Raw genomic sequence first — 17,105 nt, 5'->3', positions numbered from 1 at the left:
GTCCAGGCTAATTATAAACACAAACGTGAATGTCTCTACAGTCAAATAGCCCAAATATGTCACAAGATGAGATGATTGAGCTTAGGCACAAGGTGGAAAATGAACGAATTTCAGACCCATTTTCCTATAAGCAATACAGACAACTAATGTTGTACGCCCTGCAAAACGGACTTCAAAATCATCCGCAAGTTTGGAGGACAAGAATGGAATATGAAGTTCTCAGTGCAGAAGATTTAATAAACTGGGAGTCTGCCATCGATTCCAACCTTTCAGGATGCCAAGCATCAGACGAGAAATCCACGATGTACAACCTCATAGCTACGGAATATCCTACCATGCAAAATGTATTGAAAAGTCTAGACTATCTGAACCCCACTATGGCTCAACTTCAGCAATGCTATGCAAAGCACAAAGATAACTTTGTCTACAGCCAAGTCATTTTTGATCGACTTCTCGCTAGTCTATGTGCGGATGAAGATTGGCTAGCCATACGGGCACTATATGAATCACGCTTGAAAGTCCCGCACAGGCAAATCCAAGATACATATGACTCGTTTTCTTCTTTTGTATCTGAGCATTATCCCCAAGAGTACACTCTGATTATGAGAACAGCCAGCAAGCTTCTTCGGGCTACAGAAAGATCGCAAAGGTATTATGAGATTCTAGAACAAGCGATTTCTGATGATCCAAACTCACCTGAACCGTGGATAAGATACATGACTCAGTTGCATCAATATTCAAATGGTGAATCACCGTATCCTGCATTTCTTGCGGTTTTCTATCGCAGTTTGTTCGCCGGCTCCCTATGTAAGATGGGTGATTCGCAATGGACAGATGTATGGCTCGTTGCCCTTCAATTTTTGAGCAAACCTCAAATGCACCATTCACTGGAGAGAAAGCGCATTGCTACATCATTTGTCAAATGTTACCCAAAATTTCCTCGCGCTTACTCGGAGTTAGCATGTTCTCTCTCAACTGAGAAAGAGGTCCACAGTCTAAGGAACCATGTTATTGACGTCAATCTTTTTGTAAATGAAAATAAAGAATGCGTCGATTTGGCCAAAGATATGTTGATGGTTCAGTGGGCACTTCAATTAGAGCCTGACTTGTCAAATGACCTTATTAATGATATTCGCACCACGTATGAAGCGTTTTGGGAAAATGTTGAAGTGGTCGAGTTTTGCATGGAACTCCTCGCAGAATCGGCACAAGAAGAAACTAGGCTTTTGATTGTTGGTATTTTGAAACAGTACACTACTCAAAATACCTATTGTTCTAGATTGTGGCTTTCTGGGTTTGCTTTACTCGAGCGGATTCATCCCGATAGAAAGATTATTTTGCAGATTTTGCAACTAATGGAAGACAACATAGTTCATTTTGATGAGCCAGAAGTTCTTTTTTCAAAACTTGAAATCTACATACGCAAACATGCGAAAAGGGATTCCCTTTGTCAAGTTCATTCAAGACTTCAAAAACTCACTCATTCTATTTCCGAACACCAAGGATCAGAAACAACTATGAATAATGATATGGAAGACTCTGCAGAATTGCAGCAAGACACAAATTTGAGATCACACGTTCATAAAAGTATGGAAGAACCAGAACATCCGGAAAAGAAACGAGTGAAGTTAGAAGAGACTCATGAATCTAATGAGCCAGTGCGGAGCAGAGAACAATTTCGAGTAAAGATATATCCACTTGGCTTTGGCACTGGTGAGGAAGACATCAAGAGTTTTTTGAGCGGCTACGCGAAACCTTTGTCGTATACCATCTCAAATCAAAGTGAGAATATCGAGAACAACTTCGCTATAATCGAGTTAGCTTCTGAACTAGATGTATTGTCGTGCTTAACCAGGCAATTCAAATCGCTTGCTGGTGTGTCAGTCAACGTTACTAGAATATTTGGTGCTACAGTGTGGGCCACAAATTATCCTCTGGGATTTGACTCACATGACATTGAAACTATGATTGTTGAACTCACGGGAACTTCGCCTTTATCTGTGCGCTTGCCCTCGCAGAGAGATAACAAAGAGCGCAGATTCTTTTATGCTGACTTTTCCGATGAGGCCACTGCCTTATTCGTGAGAGATAAACTTTCAGGACACGTCTTGCATGGACATGAGCTACAAGCAGAAATTTCGAATCCCACTTTGAAGAAGGTTAAAGATCTTGCGCCGGCTTCACGCCAGATCCATCTTCATAATTTGAACTTTAAGCAAACGACAGAACTGACTTTGCGCCATTTTTTCCTGGATTGGGGCCAGGTAGCCAGCGTTCATCTACCTTTGAGTGATGTAAGTAAGACAAAAGGCTTTCTCAATAATGGCTTTGCATTCATCACATTTGCAACCGAATCCGACGCATCTAAAGCTTTGGCAAAAGGCAAAGCTAAGATTGACGATAGAATTATTGACATTTCTGCAGTCAAAACTAAAAAATCTGTGGATAAAAAAGTTCCAGACTTCGATGATCAGAAAACCGTTACAATTAAAAATGTCGCAGAGACGGTCACGGAGGCCCAGTTGCGGAAGTTGGTCGAGGAACAAGTTGGGCCCGTGAGTCAGATCTCGCTTAAACCAAGCAAGAAAATGGCATTAATTGAATTTCAGGTGACTCAAGATGCCGGGAAAGCCGGTTTCACCCTTGAGAGATTTGCATATGAAGGCCTATTACTTCATGTGGGGCTGAAAAAAGATTTCTTCCAAGAAGTGACAGCGAAAGTTCCCACAATGATGTCTCCAATGCTCATGAGAAAAAGGAGAAGATGATGAAAGATCAATGTATTTTCTGGACCTATATGCGATCTACCAACGCCTGTTTTTGTCAGGAGAAATAGACAGTACTATCAAGACTCGCCTTGAGAACAACTTACTGAAATTTTTGCCGAGAAAAAACAGAACAGATTTATCTTAGTTGTTCTTCCGGTATGTACTTTGAATGATAGTTTTCTAATTTCTTCTATGGAGACTCCTTTCGAATGTTAACACACCTCACTGTATCTCTGGAAGTCTACCTTAAAGTCCCTCTGTTGTATAATAAAGCGCTCTGATAAGGGATTACAAGCTTTTTATCCATTAAGTTCCTCAAAGGTTTCATGAATCCATATACAGTGTACTGTTGCAGAGATTACTGTTTTGCGGTTCATCTAGCACATACTTTCGTCTTCAGGCGATTACAGCGAACCTTATCGTGATTTATTTGCAATTGTTTACGCAAATCAACAAATTAATGTAATCTCAAACTTTATTCAATACGATTATCTTTTCAAGAAAAAAAAAAATATTTAGTACGCTCGAATACGACAGTGCAAATCAATTCGTGTCTTCAGGAATCGATGAGTAACATACCATGACCCTGTTGAACAGTTTTTTTGAATGAGGGAAACATCTCACGAATCCACCATTTAGAATTTCCAGAATTCGGAGAGATCTTGACCTGCACCATTGTAGGCGAGAATGTTAGGACTTTCCCGGTCGAGTCCACTCACCACATTTCTGGTGCCAAACTTGAGGAATCTTCTCTTCAACTCAGCCGGAGTCACGAGATTTTTGGAAGAGAATTCTGAATCAAGCTCAGGCTGCAAAGACAACAAGTAAGACAACAAACCAGTCACGTGTGGAGCTGCCATTGAGGTACCCGACATGGTTTGAGTCTCCAGCCAAATGCCCACGGAAGTGATATCCACTCCTGGTGCCTGGATGTCAACGCACTTGCCCCAATTGGAAAATTCGGCTTTTTGATCGGAGTTGTCTGTGGCACCGACAGTGATTGGGCCGCTGGCTCTAGCGGGAGAGACACTACAAGCATCTTGGTTTTCATTTCCAGCAGCCACGGCAACATGTAAGCCGGCCGATGTGGCGGCATTCACAGCCAAATCCAAAGCTTCCGAAGCACCTCCACCGATAGACATGTTGATGGTGGCACCCTTGTATCCCTTTTGTTTAGCATCCACCTTTGCTTGATGGTCTTTCACGACAAACTCAATGCCCTTGATGATATCGGACGTGGTTCCACTGCCCAAGAGATTCATGACACCAACAGCAACCAAGTCCACATTCTTCGCAATACCGTAAGTTTTTCCGCCAATGGTTCCAGCGACATGACTGCCATGGCCGTGTGCGTCAATGCGAACCTTGGGGAAAGCCACCGCGTCACCCCAAACAGCTCTGCCCTCGAAATCGGGGTGTGCCACCTTGATGCCAGTGTCAATCACGTAAGCCGTGACACCTTTTCCACCCTCATCGTCGTAGAGATATTCTGTGGCGGCGGGTTGAGATAATTCACGCAGGGAAACACGGGCCAAGCCCCAAGGAGCATCACTTTGGGTATCAAATTCGTTGATGTGCATGATGGAGTCTTGTTCGATGAAGTCAACCATGTGGTTGGTTCTAAGGATTTCCAATAATGCGGGAGGCACGTAGCCGACGTAGCCTCTGAAGGAAGGAATACTCACAAACTTGAGAGCCTTTTCAACCAAGTTAAAAGCTTCGTCCCGCAAGTCGGAAATGACATCTCTCTTTGCCATCGCAGAGAGATGGTCGTTGACCCATTCATTATGGGAGTCATAAGCACTATCTTCAAATCCGTGTTTGAGCACAACAATATACAGTTGAGGTACCACATTCGAGCCGCCGCAAATTGGGGCAGCCAGCTTTGGAGCGGGCTTTGGCGAGATAGGCTCATGGGGCGTTTCACCTGGCGTGTCCTTGTTTTCTTTGAGCGAGAAAATATGCTCCAAATTGCCCATATTGTTCAAATGTGGGATGAGCAAGGCACTCGAGCAAGCCAAGAGGGGGGATAATGCTAAAGCCAATTTCATTTCAACTTGCTGTTTCTGACTTTGGTCCTGGCTGGCTTGAATAGAAGTGCTTGTCAGGGGCTAGTCTGCTAAGATATGGGCGTCAGTTTCTGACAAACACGTGCGTTTGATAAAGAGCAGCGAATATTTGAGTGAGAGTGTAATTGCTGCTTACCTGAAGTTATTTTTTCTTGTTCTTTTCGTGGTGAAGTGGTGGAACCAAAAAAAGAATGTGGAGTAAAGAAAAAAGGTATGCTGCCCTCGTGGCGCTCTATCTTATCAAATGCGGGGCGATGCTCGGCCGGTGGCAATCGTTGTTTGTATGCAGTATACAATGCCGAATAATAGACTTAGAATGCCCCAGAAAGGTAAGAAGCCATTCACAGAGCTGGCTCATGGTGGGGCCCCATCGCAAGCCACGTTCAGTCTTAATCTGAATAACAAAAATTTCTGGAATTTTATCCTTTACATCGTTTTGATCTATTTTGGGTCAGACTCCCATCTCTGCATAGCTTAAGGGCATACCTCTATTGCACGCATATTTGTAGCACGCATATCTTAATTGCACGCATATCTCAGGCGCATGTGTCACGTGGAAATGCCGGAGTAGCAACTCTGTATGCAGGTATATTCCCCGACGAACGTCGGAGAGGATGTTTTCTCCCTCGAAAGATATGGTTCGGATTCCTTCTTCTTCTCTAAGGAGTCTGGAACATAGTAGTAACCAGAATCCTAAGTACTATATATGCTTGAATAAATATTGATGATACGAAATCATAACCGAAAGCATGTATTTTTGGGAGAACACCTCTTGTGCGAACATCCATTTGAAATAAGACTTCGGATTGCACTATGTCTTTGTCTTTATGGAGGCATGCGTTCTCGGAGTTTAGAAAAAAGCTGAACAGCAAAAAGCAGCTATTTTGTATTCAACAGCAGGCAAAAGATGCCAGCGGCGGGATTTGCCCGAGTGTATCGGGGATTTTCAAATGCACGTCATCTACTGCCGCGCGAATCTTGGGCAATGTCATATCACCTCAGAAAATGGTTAATTGATGTCTCATAACTTTCCCGTCACACGTCATCGCTCGCAACCGTTTAATACAAACGAAGCAAAAAGGTAGTAATTCTCGCAGCTGTTGTGGAACTCAATTGGGACCAATAGATATTTAGCTTCAATCATCCGAATTGCTTGTGAGGTTGATTTCAAAAATAAAAGCTGAATTTTAGCCAGGCTTTTTTTAAGCTGCACATGTTTTGACCTCTGACTTCAATAGAGCCTTAATGCGATAGCCTTAGTGGAGAATATCATGGCTGGTTAGACCCATGCTCGGAGCAATGAAAGATGTACGCATGTAAAGGATTTCACAGCACTAGCTGCTGAAAGGCTTTTTATCCTGCTGTGTCTATCCAGGTCATTTTCTCAAAAGACCCAAGACATCCAGGAGATCCAGTCTCCGAGAACATTTTCAATTTGGTAAATTTCGATTAAGAGAATGATATGCACAGATTATTCTTCCTCTTGGCGTTTTTTGCTCCGGTTAATGTTCTTGAATGCGTGCCCCTCAGGTGAAAGACTTATAATAAATGTGGTTTACCTGAACTTCGACCAGCCCGCCTGGCGCGACTGAGTCACCAATATCCACTAATAAGCGATATTACGGACGAAAGTTTCCGATCATCAATCCATTTTCTGAACGCAAAAACAGCAAAGTCTCGAAGATATTTTCCTCAATTTGAAGAGAAAAAAAAAACAGATCAGGTGTTAGATTAAAATATAAGAACTTCTCGCGAGAATGTGTTCTCTCCGCAGAATGGATGTTCGGGAAGAGCGAGCGAGTGAACATAGTGCCGAGATTAGTAGAGCTAAAAAGGCCAGTATACAACCATCATACCAAGGCGTCAAAGCTTGTATTTCTGGACACTAAAGATCCACCTTCAGCAATTTCCCAAATTGCGATCTTTGATTGTAAGGTTCTGTCCCGACTCGAGGAACACCAGCACTGGCTCCGTCTTAATCGTCTCAATCAACTGGGCCGCGAAATTTTTCTACCCTTTTTTCCAGGGCCTGCGCGTGCCAAAATTTCTCTACACCAATTGGAATCTCAGTTTGGGGCAGTAATCTCACCACCACGCCAATATCACCATGAGTGCCACCATCAAGTTGGAGAAGACTGACAGGCGTGACACGCTTGTGGCCCTCGAGAAAAAGTACCAGCAGTACTGGGCCGAAAACAAGTTCTTTGATGTCGATGCGCCCTCTTTGGAAGAGGACCCCGAGGAAGACGGCGAAAAATTGCGGGAGAGTCACCCCAAGCATTTCGCCACCATGGCGTACCCCTACATGAACGGAGTGTTGCATGCGGGCCACTCGTTCACGTTGTCCAAGGTGGAGTTTGCCACTGGTTTCGAGAGAATGAACGGGAAAAGAGCGCTTTTCCCCTTGGGTTTCCACTGTACCGGTATGCCCATCAAGTCGTCCGCAGACAAGATCAAGCGTGAGATCGAGCAGTTTGGCGCCGACTTCTCGGGCGTGCCTGCGGAGGACGACGAGGAAATCGAGGCCCCCAAAGAGCAGGCCAAGAAGGAGGACATCACCAAGTTCACCGCCAAAAAGTCCAAGGCCGCCGCCAAGCAGGGCCGGGGCAAGTATCAATTCGAGATCATGATGCAGTTGGGCCTCAGCAAGGAAGAGGTGGCCGCGTTCGCAGACCCACAGCACTGGCTCGACTACTTCCCTCCTTTGGTGCAGAAAGATGTGACTGCCTTTGGCGGCCGGGTTGACTGGAGAAGATCCATGGTAACGACGCCTGCCAACGCGTACTACGACGCGTTTGTGCGCTGGCAAATCAACCGCTTGAAGGACGTGGGCAAGATCAAGTTTGGTGAGCGGTACACGATCTACTCGGAGAAGGATGGCCAGGCCTGCTTGGATCACGACAGGCAATCAGGCGAGGGTGTCAACCCGCAGGAGTACGTGGGCATCAAGATCGAGGTCACGGAATTTGCCCCTGAGGCGCAGCAGGTGTTTGCCGAGCACAACTTCGACCTCGGCAAAAACAAGGTGTACTTGGTGGCCGCCACCTTGCGGCCGGAGACCATGTACGGCCAGTCGTGCTGCTTTGTGTCGCCCAAAATCAACTACGGTGTCTTCAAGGCGGCCGAGGGCACGTACTACATCACCACGGAGCGTGCGTTCAAGAACATGTGCTACCAGAAGTTGACCCCTGTGAGAGGCGAGTACAGCGCTGTTTTGAACATCAACGGTGCCGCCATTGTGGGCTCCAAAATCAACCCCCCTTCTGCCATCTTGAAGAACTTGAGGGTGCTCCCCATGGACACCATCTTGGCCAACAAGGGTACGGGTGTGGTGACCTGTGTGCCTTCCGACTCGCCCGACGATTTCATCACCTCCAAGGACTTGGCCAACAAGCCCGAGTACTACAAGATCGAGAAGGACTGGGTGCAGCCAGAGGTTGTGGCCATCATCCGCACCGAGAAGTTCGGCGACAAGTGTGCCGAGTTTTTGGTCAACGACTTGAAGATCCAGTCGCCCAAGGACGCCGTTCAATTGGCCAAGGCCAAGGAACTCGCGTACAAGGAGGGCTTCTACAACGGTACCATGCTCATCGGCAAGTACAAGGGCGAAAAGGTCGAGGCGGCCAAGCCCAAGGTGAAGGCAGACATGGTGGCTGCCGGTGAGGCGTTCGTGTACAACGAGCCCGAGGGCCCGGTCATGTCCAGATCTGGAGATGAGTGTATAGTTTCCTTGGAGGACCAGTGGTACATTGACTACGGCGAGGAGACCTGGAAGAACCAGGCCTTGGAGTGCCTTGCCAGTATGGAGACATTCACCAAGGAAACCAGAAACGGCTTTGAGTCTGTGTTGGACTGGTTGAAGAACTGGGCTCTCACCAGAACCTACGGTTTGGGTACCAAGTGTCCATGGGACGAGTCCCAGTTGATCGAGTCTTTGTCCGACTCCACCGTGTACATGGCGTACTACACCATTGCACGTTTCTTGCACTCTGATTACTACGGCAAGATCAAGGGCAAGTTCGACATCAAGCCCGAGCAATTGACCGACGAGGTCTTCGACTACATTTTTGCCAGGCGCGACGACATCCTGACCGATATTCCCATGGAGCAGTTGAAGGAGATCAGAAGAGAGTTCGAGTACTTCTACCCATTGGACGTGAGAGTTTCTGGTAAGGACTTGATTCCAAACCACTTGACTTTCTTCATCTACACGCACGTTGCTTTGTTCCCCAAGAGATTCTGGCCTAAGGGTATCAGAGCCAACGGCCACTTGATGTTGAACAACGCCAAGATGTCCAAGTCGACCGGTAACTTCTTGACTTTGCAGCAGATCGTCGAGAAGTTTGGAGCAGACGCTTCCAGAATCGCTTTGGCCGATGCCGGTGACTCTGTGGAGGACGCCAACTTTGATGAGTCCAACGCCAACGCCGCCATCTTACGGTTGACCACTCTCAAGGAGTGGTGCGAGGAGATCAAGGCCTCTCAAGACACCTTGAGAACCGGTGACCTCGAGTCTTTCTTTGACTTTGCGTTTGACAATGAAATGAACAACTTGGTGGAGCAGGCCTATGAGCAGTACTCGCTCACAAACTACAAGAGTGCACTCAAGTACGGCTTGTTTGACTTCCAGACCTCCAGAGACTACTACAGAGACTCTGTTGGAACCATGCACAAGGACTTGGTGTTCAAGTACATTGAGTTGCAGGCCTTGTTGTTGGCGCCCGTCGCTCCTCACTTTGCCGAATACTTGTACAAGGAGGTGTTGGAGAAGGACGGTTCGGTGCAAACCGCGCAGTTCCCCAGAGCTTCCAAGCCAGTCTCCCAGGGCTTGTTGGACTCTTTGGAATACGTCAAGGAGTTGTCTAGGGCCGTGCGTGACGCGGAGAGTGTGGTGTTGAAGTCCAAGAAGGGCAAGGCCGAGGTTGACGCCACCAAGCCGGCCGTGTTGACTTTGCTTGTGTCCACGTCGTTCCCCGAGTGGCAAGACCAGTACATCGATCTTGTCAGAGAGTTGTTCGAGAACCAGACCTTGAACGACAACAAGGTGATCAAGGAGAATGTCGGCAAGGACATGAAGAGAGCCATGCCCTTCATCAACTTCTTGAAGCAGAGATTGGCCAAGGAGGACCCCAAGACCGTCTTCAACAGAAAATTGACTTTCGACGAGGGCGAGCTCTTGCAAAAAGTGGTTGACATCATCCAGAACTCCACCACCACCATCAAGATCGCCAAGCTCCGGGTGGTTTCTTTCCCCCATGGAAGCAAACACGGCTTGGACCTCACCACCGGCGAAGAGGTGGAGATCACCGCCACGGGCAAGGTTGTCGACGCGTCCGTGCCGGGCCAACCGGGCATTTTGATCAAGAACGTCGAGTAAGCTTGATTGTATGGACGACAGCCCCAACCCGGCAGCTATTGTTAGGTAATACCAGACTACGTAAATGATGTATTGAATGTAGGACGTCCGGGGGCCGTCCCTGCTACGATGACCGGCGGCCGCCTGTTGTTTTGAACTGCCAAAGAATGCATGTCCCGACAAGCCGCTCTCCAGAGAACGCCGGGAGTTAGACTGCAAGGTCGGTGGGCTTGGGATCTTAACTCCGGACCCGGGTCCAGGCGCGCAGCTGGAGACCTGGCGCGCCCAAAAAATTGGCGACATGGGCCCCAGAGATTAGCGCCTTGGGCCCCAGAAATAAAGCGCACCAAGTCACTCGCTGCAACGGCTGGCACAGGACGGTAAGGAAAGAGACCATGTGATAATGCCCTCGTCTATAAATAGAGGCCCTCCCCCCGAAAAGCGCTGCGTCGTTCTGCGGCTCTTTTCCTCCAGGCCCGCCATAGCAGAACGGCCGGTGTGCACGCAGGGCCACCTGTATGGGCCCGCTGCGGGTCAAAGAGAAGGGGAACGTGAGAGTCTGCTGCCATGTAGATAAGTACCTCCAGGCCAGGAAAACAAGAACCTCGTGGGGCAACTTCGTCAAGTATCCAAACCCAACGCGTAGAAGAGGCTGCCGAGCTCGAACAAGCACTTTTTTTTGCAAACCGCTACTAAAACAAAAAAAAAAATAACAGCACCCCGACACCACAAGCATAGTGCAGTAACCGCCAGGCCAGATCCACAAAAAAAAAACAGGCCCCTGTCTGCTGCACCACAACGCAACACTTCTGCTTTCTAGCCGGCCACCACCACCGCCAGAATCATTCGGCAGCGCCCAGCACGGCAACACAAAGCAAAAGCCCCGGCCTGCCCAGGACCCCCACGTCTCTGTCCCGGCACTTCATACCCCATATCCCCGCCGCCAGAACACAGCCGCAGCGCCCAGAATGGCCAATCTCCCGCCGCAGTACCCCCTCTTGGGCCAGGCGGCGCCCTACAACTCAAAGCTCCTGGACCCCGGCGGCAAAATCGCCGGCGGCTGGCTCCCGGAGCCGTCCTCGTACATGCCGCTCCTGGCGACGGCATATGCCACGGAGACACAGCTCGACAAGTCCCGCAAACGGTACCGGGCCGCGCCGGGCGTGCCGGGCACCGCGCTCCCGCCAGCACGGCCCGACTCCGGCGACGAAATGATCATCACCGACTGCGAGGCGGCAGGCGACCAGCAGCACGGGCACGTGCACCCGCCCAAACGGCGGCTCACGGCCTCCGCGGGCCCCGAGATGCTGGGGCCGGGCGTGGGCCCGGCGCCTGCCGGCGGGCCGCAGTCGAGCCCCGCAAACGCGGGCTCCGCCCACTCTTGCCGTGGCGAAAGAGACGCCCGTGACCACGTGCACCCGTGCACGCCGCAGCTCGCCGAGTCGCCGTCCCACTCGCCCAACTCGCCCGTGTCGGAGATGGGCGACACCACGCAGCAGTTGGTGCTCCCGCTGCCGCTGGCGTCGCCCGTCCAGAGCACGGATGCGGGCGCCCGGGAGGCGGCCGAGACCGCGTTGGAGCAGCAGCTCCTGCGCGTGCCCACGACGCAGGGCGAGCTCGTCGACATGATCGTCGGCTTGAGCGGCTTTGTGCTGGCGCAGAACAGGAACCACCTCGTGTTCCAGCTCCTCCAGAACGTGGGGCGCCTGCTGCTCCTGGCGTTGTGCGGCGCCATCCAGAAGAGCCTCGACCACGACATCTTGGCGGGCTTGCCGCTCGAGCTCGCACTCAACGTGCTCCTGATGTTGGACGCGCGCTCGCTTTTGGCCGTGGCGCAGGTCTCGCGCCGCTGGCACGCGTTGGTCGCCAACACCAAGCTCTGGTGCTACTTGCTCCGCAGGGACAACTTGCTTGCGAGCGACGCGGCCGTGGCACGCGAGTTGGCCGACCCGGCCAAGTTGTTTGCCGAGTGGGCGTCGCCGAGCCCGCACTTGACCCAGGTCAACTACGCGCAGCTCCTCTACAAGAAGCGCCACTTGATCTTCCGCCGGTGGATGGACCCGGCCTACGAGCCCAAGCGCATCAGCATCGCAGGGCACGGCTCCAACATCGTCACCTGTCTCCAGCACGACGAGGAGAAGGTCATCACCGGGATCGAGGGCAAGCTGATCAACGTCCACTCCACGCGCACGGGCCAGCTCTCGAAGCTCCTCCAGGGCCACGAGGGTGGTGTGTGGGCGCTCAAGTACTTCTCCAACACGCTAGTGAGTGGCTCCACGGACCGCGACGTGCGCGTCTGGAACATCCGCACGGGCCGCTGCACCCACGTGTTTCGCGGCCACACGTCCACCGTGCGGTGCTTGGACATCTTGCACCCGGTGCAGATCGACGTCAACGAGAACGGCCAGCCGGTGGTCTTCCCTGAGGTGCCTCTCTTGGTCACGGGCTCCAGAGACCACAACTTGCACGTGTGGAAACTCCCGCTCGATAACGAGCAGCCAAACGGAGACGAGATCACGCAAACACAAACCTTCGACTCGAAGGACCCGAACAATCCGTACCTTGTGAGCATTCTTTCGGGCCACACCCAATCCGTGCGGTCAGTCACGGGCTACGGCAACATCGTTATCTCGGGCTCGTACGATACCACTGTTCGAGTTTGGGACTTGCGCCAAGGAGGCAGGTGTAAACATGTCCTTGAAGGGCACACAGATAAAATATACTCCACCGCCTTGAACTTCAAGACGAAGCGCTGTTTTTCCGGGTCCATGGACCTGTCAATCAATGTATGGGACTTTGAAAAGGGAAAGTTGTTGTACTCGCTCGAGGGCCACAACCTTCTTGTTGGGCTCCTTGAACTCTCGGAGAAATATTTGGTCTCGGCCGCAGCAGATTCTACCCTTCGTGTCTGGGATCCCCAAACGGGTGAGAATCTAAGCAAATTGAAGGGTCATAACAGTGCCATTACGTGTTTTCAACATGACGGCTTGAGGATCGTGAGTGGGAGCGAGCGGATGCTTAAACTCTGGGATATCAAGACCGGCAAGTTTGTTCGAGATTTGCTCTCGGATATCACTGGAAGTATATGGCAAGTGAGCTTTGATGCTGACCGGTGTGTCGCTGCGGTCCAAACCAACCGCAACGACGCCGAAGAAACTTACATCGAGATATTGGACTTCAGTACGCCGTTGAACGAAACAAGAGAGCTTTGACAATGCCAGAATGACGCCATACAATACATAGTGAACTCGGTGAACACACTTTAATAGTTGAACTACGCCTGGGAATGAATATATTGTGCATATCGGATGACTGGGAACATCACAAGTCTGCATCTGCAAAGTATAACTTGCGGAGTTTGGAGAATCTCTCAAGGTTCTCTGTCACATCAGCTTTTCTTTTCTTGGCCATGTCTGCGGGATATGGACCCGTGGCAAAATCGATACATTTCTCTTGATACTGGCCCTCGGGTCCAATATTCGATTTCAGTTCAACGATCATCTCGTGGAAGTAACTAAAATATGGCTTGTTGTCGAAACTGTGAACCAAGAGACACCAAGGTTTGTGGCAGGCAAGGTTGTTCTCGGCTGCTTCCCCGAGCACATCTTCAGAACAATCAGCATTGCTTTCCGGGCCAGAATCCCTGGGCTCTGGGGGCTTCTGGAATATTGACTGCAAAGGCACATTTTCTTTTTGTAAGTCATGCAAATCTCGCTTCTCTTTGGTGTCTGTTGTGCCACTCTTAGCGGATTCAGCATCCAAAAAGATTTTCTGGTTGCACATGGTACACACGAGTAAAGGAATGGAAACATCCCCGAACGTCTGCACGTTGATTTCCCACCCCATGGCCGCCAATACGTAAGCCCAAGATGGTAAGTTTCTCTCGAGTACTGGCTCAAAGTTCTCTTTCGAGTCCTTGAAGTAGCGACTAAGGAGCCACAGTCTAGACACCTTGATGAACCCAGCTAAGTTCAACATAACATCCTGCGGGGCCAACTCCAGAAGCACGTGTGCATAGTGGCTCGAGGGGTCAATTTTATGATACGTTCTGCGCAAAAGAGCTAAATATTCAGTGATCAAGGTATCGTTCGTGGCCTCGATGTATGGTGTCAAGTAGTAGGTGCCGTCTAACGGAGAAGCTATATTTCGCCACGGGCACAGTCCGGCGTGTGCTGTGTGCTCTACTTGGCGCAAATACTGATCCTTGAGCTTGACGTTGAGCTCCTGGATATCGCCTATGTCGAAATAACAGGCAGCGTATTCTGGCTGCTGGTCGGGCGGATTGAACGTCAACGCCAACTGGCGATCACAGCCCGTACACCGGAGCAAGTTTTTAGACGTGTTTTTCCGGGACACTTGCTCGCAAACCCATCCGTGAGCACTACAAAGAAGCTCTGTGAGCTGACGGTCGGATCTTGGGAAGTGAGGAAGAGCCCAGTTTAAAGCCGTGTAGGATCTAATTCTCTCAAGAAGTAAGGGCCGCGAGAATGGGTCGAAAGTCGACTGTTTCTGGAGGGTGCTGGTTGCCGATATGTCGTTCTTGACAGAGGCGAATTTGGAGCTGTGGTAGGCAAAGTGGTGTTTCTTCTTCACCGAGCTGAAAAACTGGAAATCTGGGTGCGAGGCGTACTTTGCAGGCGTAGACTTGGCCGTCAGTGTTGGACCCGTTTTCTCTCCGTCGGGTGCCAGGTAGAGATCTAGACATCTATCTAGCACCTTGGGAGTTTTTGCGACTATGTCTGAATGAAACATGATCTGTCCCGCAGATAATGGAGTGGGTATAATTTCTCCAGAGTAGCGGAGGCAGAACGGAGAACAAGGCCGATGCTGGTATCACGTGACCCGGGCACGTTCACTTCAGAGCGGATGGTGGCTGAGCCACAGAAAGAGTGAATGGACCGAAAAGCTTCCCGTTTGAAGATGATAGAGCTCTTTTGGTGCCACACCATTACGGGCAGAGTATGGGATGTGCTCGTTATCAGAACCGGCAATCTGGCTGTCGCACTCATACTGGATATATTAGGACCCAAGAGGACTCAGAAAATAGTCGAGCATCATGATTCGCCAACAAAACTTTCTTCATCTACAGCTTGAATCGATTTTTAATAGTTCCCCCATTGGAAGCTCGTCCCGGCTGAGTCAAAATTGGAACCAAATGACCAAGTCGGTGCTTTACCTGCGCCGCTTCTGGACATGAAGCCCCGGTTGCACGTCTTCATTTCGCAGCCGTGAAGGAGCTACATATGCACGCCGGAAATTCTTCCCAACGTCATCGACAATATCATCATATCTGCAATTTATGTTTGATGTTTCTAGGCTGGTAGATACAGCCTCCAAATCCATTTGTGCTGTCCCCCAGGCTTCTGGGGTCTTGTTACCCCGGGTTCTGGGCACGTGACCAGTCCCTCCGCTCTGTTTTCCACTTGACAGATTTGAACACAACTCGATGGCAGTCTTCTCTATCAGAAGTATTCAGAGTGTTCCACATTTGAAAATATCGAGGGCCCCGGTTTTTGGATGGAACGTACGTTGCCTTCAGGCGTGGGCCATAATCTACGGCGCCGCAAGTCGCGAAAAATATGCCACGCCTCCTCCATACAGACCCATGTCCGTAGATACAGATTTCTTCAGGGCTCCCTCGTACTTGCAGGCTTCAATCCCCATCAACACTAAACACATCCAAACATGGCGTCAAGGCCCACTTTGGAGGAAATCAACGATGATGACATCGACAACATGGACATGGATATCGCACAGTTCGATCCAAGTCTCCGCACGCCTTTGGCACCAGTGCAAAAGCCGGTGATTACGAGGTCCCAAGACCAGGAAATAAACACCCCAGGATCCCAAAACTTCGCTGACCTTTCGCAAAGACCCGCTTCTGCGTCAACTGCGGGGAAAAAGAACGATATTGTGGACCCATCCAAGTTCTCCGACGAGGAAAAGGGCGAGTTTCGCCAGCTACAGGTCATTTATCCATGTTATTTCGACGTGAACAGGTCCCACGGCGAAGGCCGGAGGGTCAGCGTGGAACTTGCTGTTTCAAACCCATTGGCAAAAACAATCAGTGACGCGTGCCGTCTGTTGGGTGTGCCTGTCTTGCTCGAGCTTGATAAATCGCACCCGCAGGATTTCGGCAATCCGGGGCGAGTGAAGGTTCAGCTTAAAAAAGAGGGGAAAGCAATAAATAGCATGTACCCGACGAAAAGATCGCTCATGCTGGCCATCTCCAAGTTCTTGCAGGCGCACCCCACCACTATAGCCAGTATCAGTAAAGAGAGCGGAATCCCGTATCCAAAAGAGTACGAGATGGATTTCACACCGGAGGAGTTGCCAAGAGTCAAGGGCTTCAAAATGAATACGATTGTGCCAGTCCACTCGAACTTGACCTTGAAGCATCCAATGATGAAGCTGATATACGACCCAGAGCCGGAGCCCGTGGAGGCCCCCAAACCGGTGAAGGCTCCCAAGAAGAAAATGATGAAGATTAGAGGTTAGAGAAAGCGATCAGGCTCACGTAGCTCGACCTGCGATGGCTGGCACTTGATGTGAGCCCGCTTGAGTTTTTCATGTTTTCGTCAGAGTGCGTATGACCAAGGTGTAATATAGGAGCGGAGAAATCTCCAGCTGTATAAAATTTACGTTCAGAAACATTTTTGCTCACGCCCTATTCCCCGTTGTGTTTTCAACGGGTGTGCTGGGGAGCCCCTCTTCCATGCTTTCGTCAGCTTGGCAAAGTTTGGAACGATTTCTCGCAATGACGTCCGTATAGACATGTATCTGGAAATGGCGCAGAGCTCAGAGATGTTGGCTAATCAACAAGCATCTTCTGGGGTCCTGTCAATCTGAGGTATTCAGAGATGCGGCGGGGCCCAAAACTACCTGGGCATTCAGTATATCAACTTAATTCTA

At 49.9% G+C, this 17,105-nt stretch overlaps 7 protein-coding genes across 7 annotated transcripts; 5 read left to right on the top strand and 2 right to left on the bottom strand.

Moving 5' to 3' along the window:
* Positions 1 to 71: 71 nt before the first annotated feature.
* Positions 72 to 1,010, top strand: METBIDRAFT_44687 (U6 snRNP complex subunit; the record flags this gene model as incomplete). Its single annotated transcript, XM_018857829.1, has 1 exon — positions 72 to 1,010. A coding segment is annotated over one exon (939 nt), but the record flags the coding sequence as incomplete, so codon positions are not given.
* Positions 1,011 to 1,964: 954 nt separating this feature from the next.
* Positions 1,965 to 2,768, top strand: METBIDRAFT_79120 (uncharacterized protein; the record flags this gene model as incomplete). The annotated part of the gene is made up of 1 exon (XM_018859004.1): positions 1,965 to 2,768. The coding sequence occupies one exon, from the start codon at positions 1,965 to 1,967 to the stop codon at positions 2,766 to 2,768; it is 804 nt and encodes a 267-aa protein (XP_018710274.1).
* Positions 2,769 to 3,403: 635 nt separating this feature from the next.
* PRB1 (Prb1p) lies at positions 3,404 to 5,195 on the bottom strand (the record flags this gene model as incomplete). Its single annotated transcript, XM_018859003.1, has 2 exons — positions 3,404 to 4,803; positions 5,132 to 5,195. 2 exons carry the CDS (start codon positions 5,193 to 5,195, stop codon positions 3,404 to 3,406), a joined length of 1,464 nt encoding a protein of 487 aa, XP_018710273.1.
* A 1,672-nt stretch (positions 5,196 to 6,867) lies between these two features.
* CDC60 (leucine--tRNA ligase) lies at positions 6,868 to 10,357 on the top strand. Its single transcript, XM_018856133.1, has one exon. The coding sequence runs from the start codon at positions 6,945 to 6,947 to the stop codon at positions 10,212 to 10,214; it is 3,270 nt and encodes a 1,089-aa protein (XP_018710272.1). The 5' UTR covers positions 6,868 to 6,944; the 3' UTR covers positions 10,215 to 10,357.
* Positions 10,358 to 11,161: 804 nt separating this feature from the next.
* CDC4 (SCF ubiquitin ligase complex subunit) lies at positions 11,162 to 13,405 on the top strand (the record flags this gene model as incomplete). Its single annotated transcript, XM_018857824.1, has 1 exon — positions 11,162 to 13,405. One exon carries the CDS (start codon positions 11,162 to 11,164, stop codon positions 13,403 to 13,405), a length of 2,244 nt encoding a protein of 747 aa, XP_018710271.1.
* A 54-nt stretch (positions 13,406 to 13,459) lies between these two features.
* Positions 13,460 to 15,155, bottom strand: METBIDRAFT_206976 (uncharacterized protein). Its single transcript, XM_018855005.1, has one exon. It carries the CDS (start codon positions 14,943 to 14,945, stop codon positions 13,515 to 13,517), a length of 1,431 nt encoding a protein of 476 aa, XP_018710270.1. The 5' UTR covers positions 14,946 to 15,155; the 3' UTR covers positions 13,460 to 13,514.
* Positions 15,156 to 15,878: 723 nt separating this feature from the next.
* On the top strand, positions 15,879 to 16,691 carry SEC65 (RNA-binding signal recognition particle subunit; the record flags this gene model as incomplete). The annotated part of the gene is made up of 1 exon (XM_018857931.1): positions 15,879 to 16,691. The coding sequence occupies one exon, from the start codon at positions 15,879 to 15,881 to the stop codon at positions 16,689 to 16,691; it is 813 nt and encodes a 270-aa protein (XP_018710269.1).
* Positions 16,692 to 17,105: the final 414 nt, after the last annotated feature.

The sequence above is a fragment of the Metschnikowia bicuspidata genome (assembly GCF_001664035.1).
Source record: "Metschnikowia bicuspidata var. bicuspidata NRRL YB-4993 chromosome Unknown METBIscaffold_5, whole genome shotgun sequence".
Classification (NCBI taxonomy): Eukaryota; Fungi; Ascomycota; class Pichiomycetes; order Serinales; family Metschnikowiaceae; genus Metschnikowia; species Metschnikowia bicuspidata.
This window is presented reverse-complemented; position numbering and strand designations above follow the sequence as displayed.

Excerpts from the sequence above, each read along its gene's own strand:
- CDC60 (XM_018856133.1), top strand. The coding sequence starts at position 6,945 with ATGAGTGCCACCATCAAGTTGGAGAAGACTGACAGGCGTGACACGCTT.
- METBIDRAFT_206976 (XM_018855005.1), bottom strand. The coding sequence starts at position 14,945 with ATGTTTCATTCAGACATAGTCGCAAAAACTCCCAAGGTGCTAGATAGA.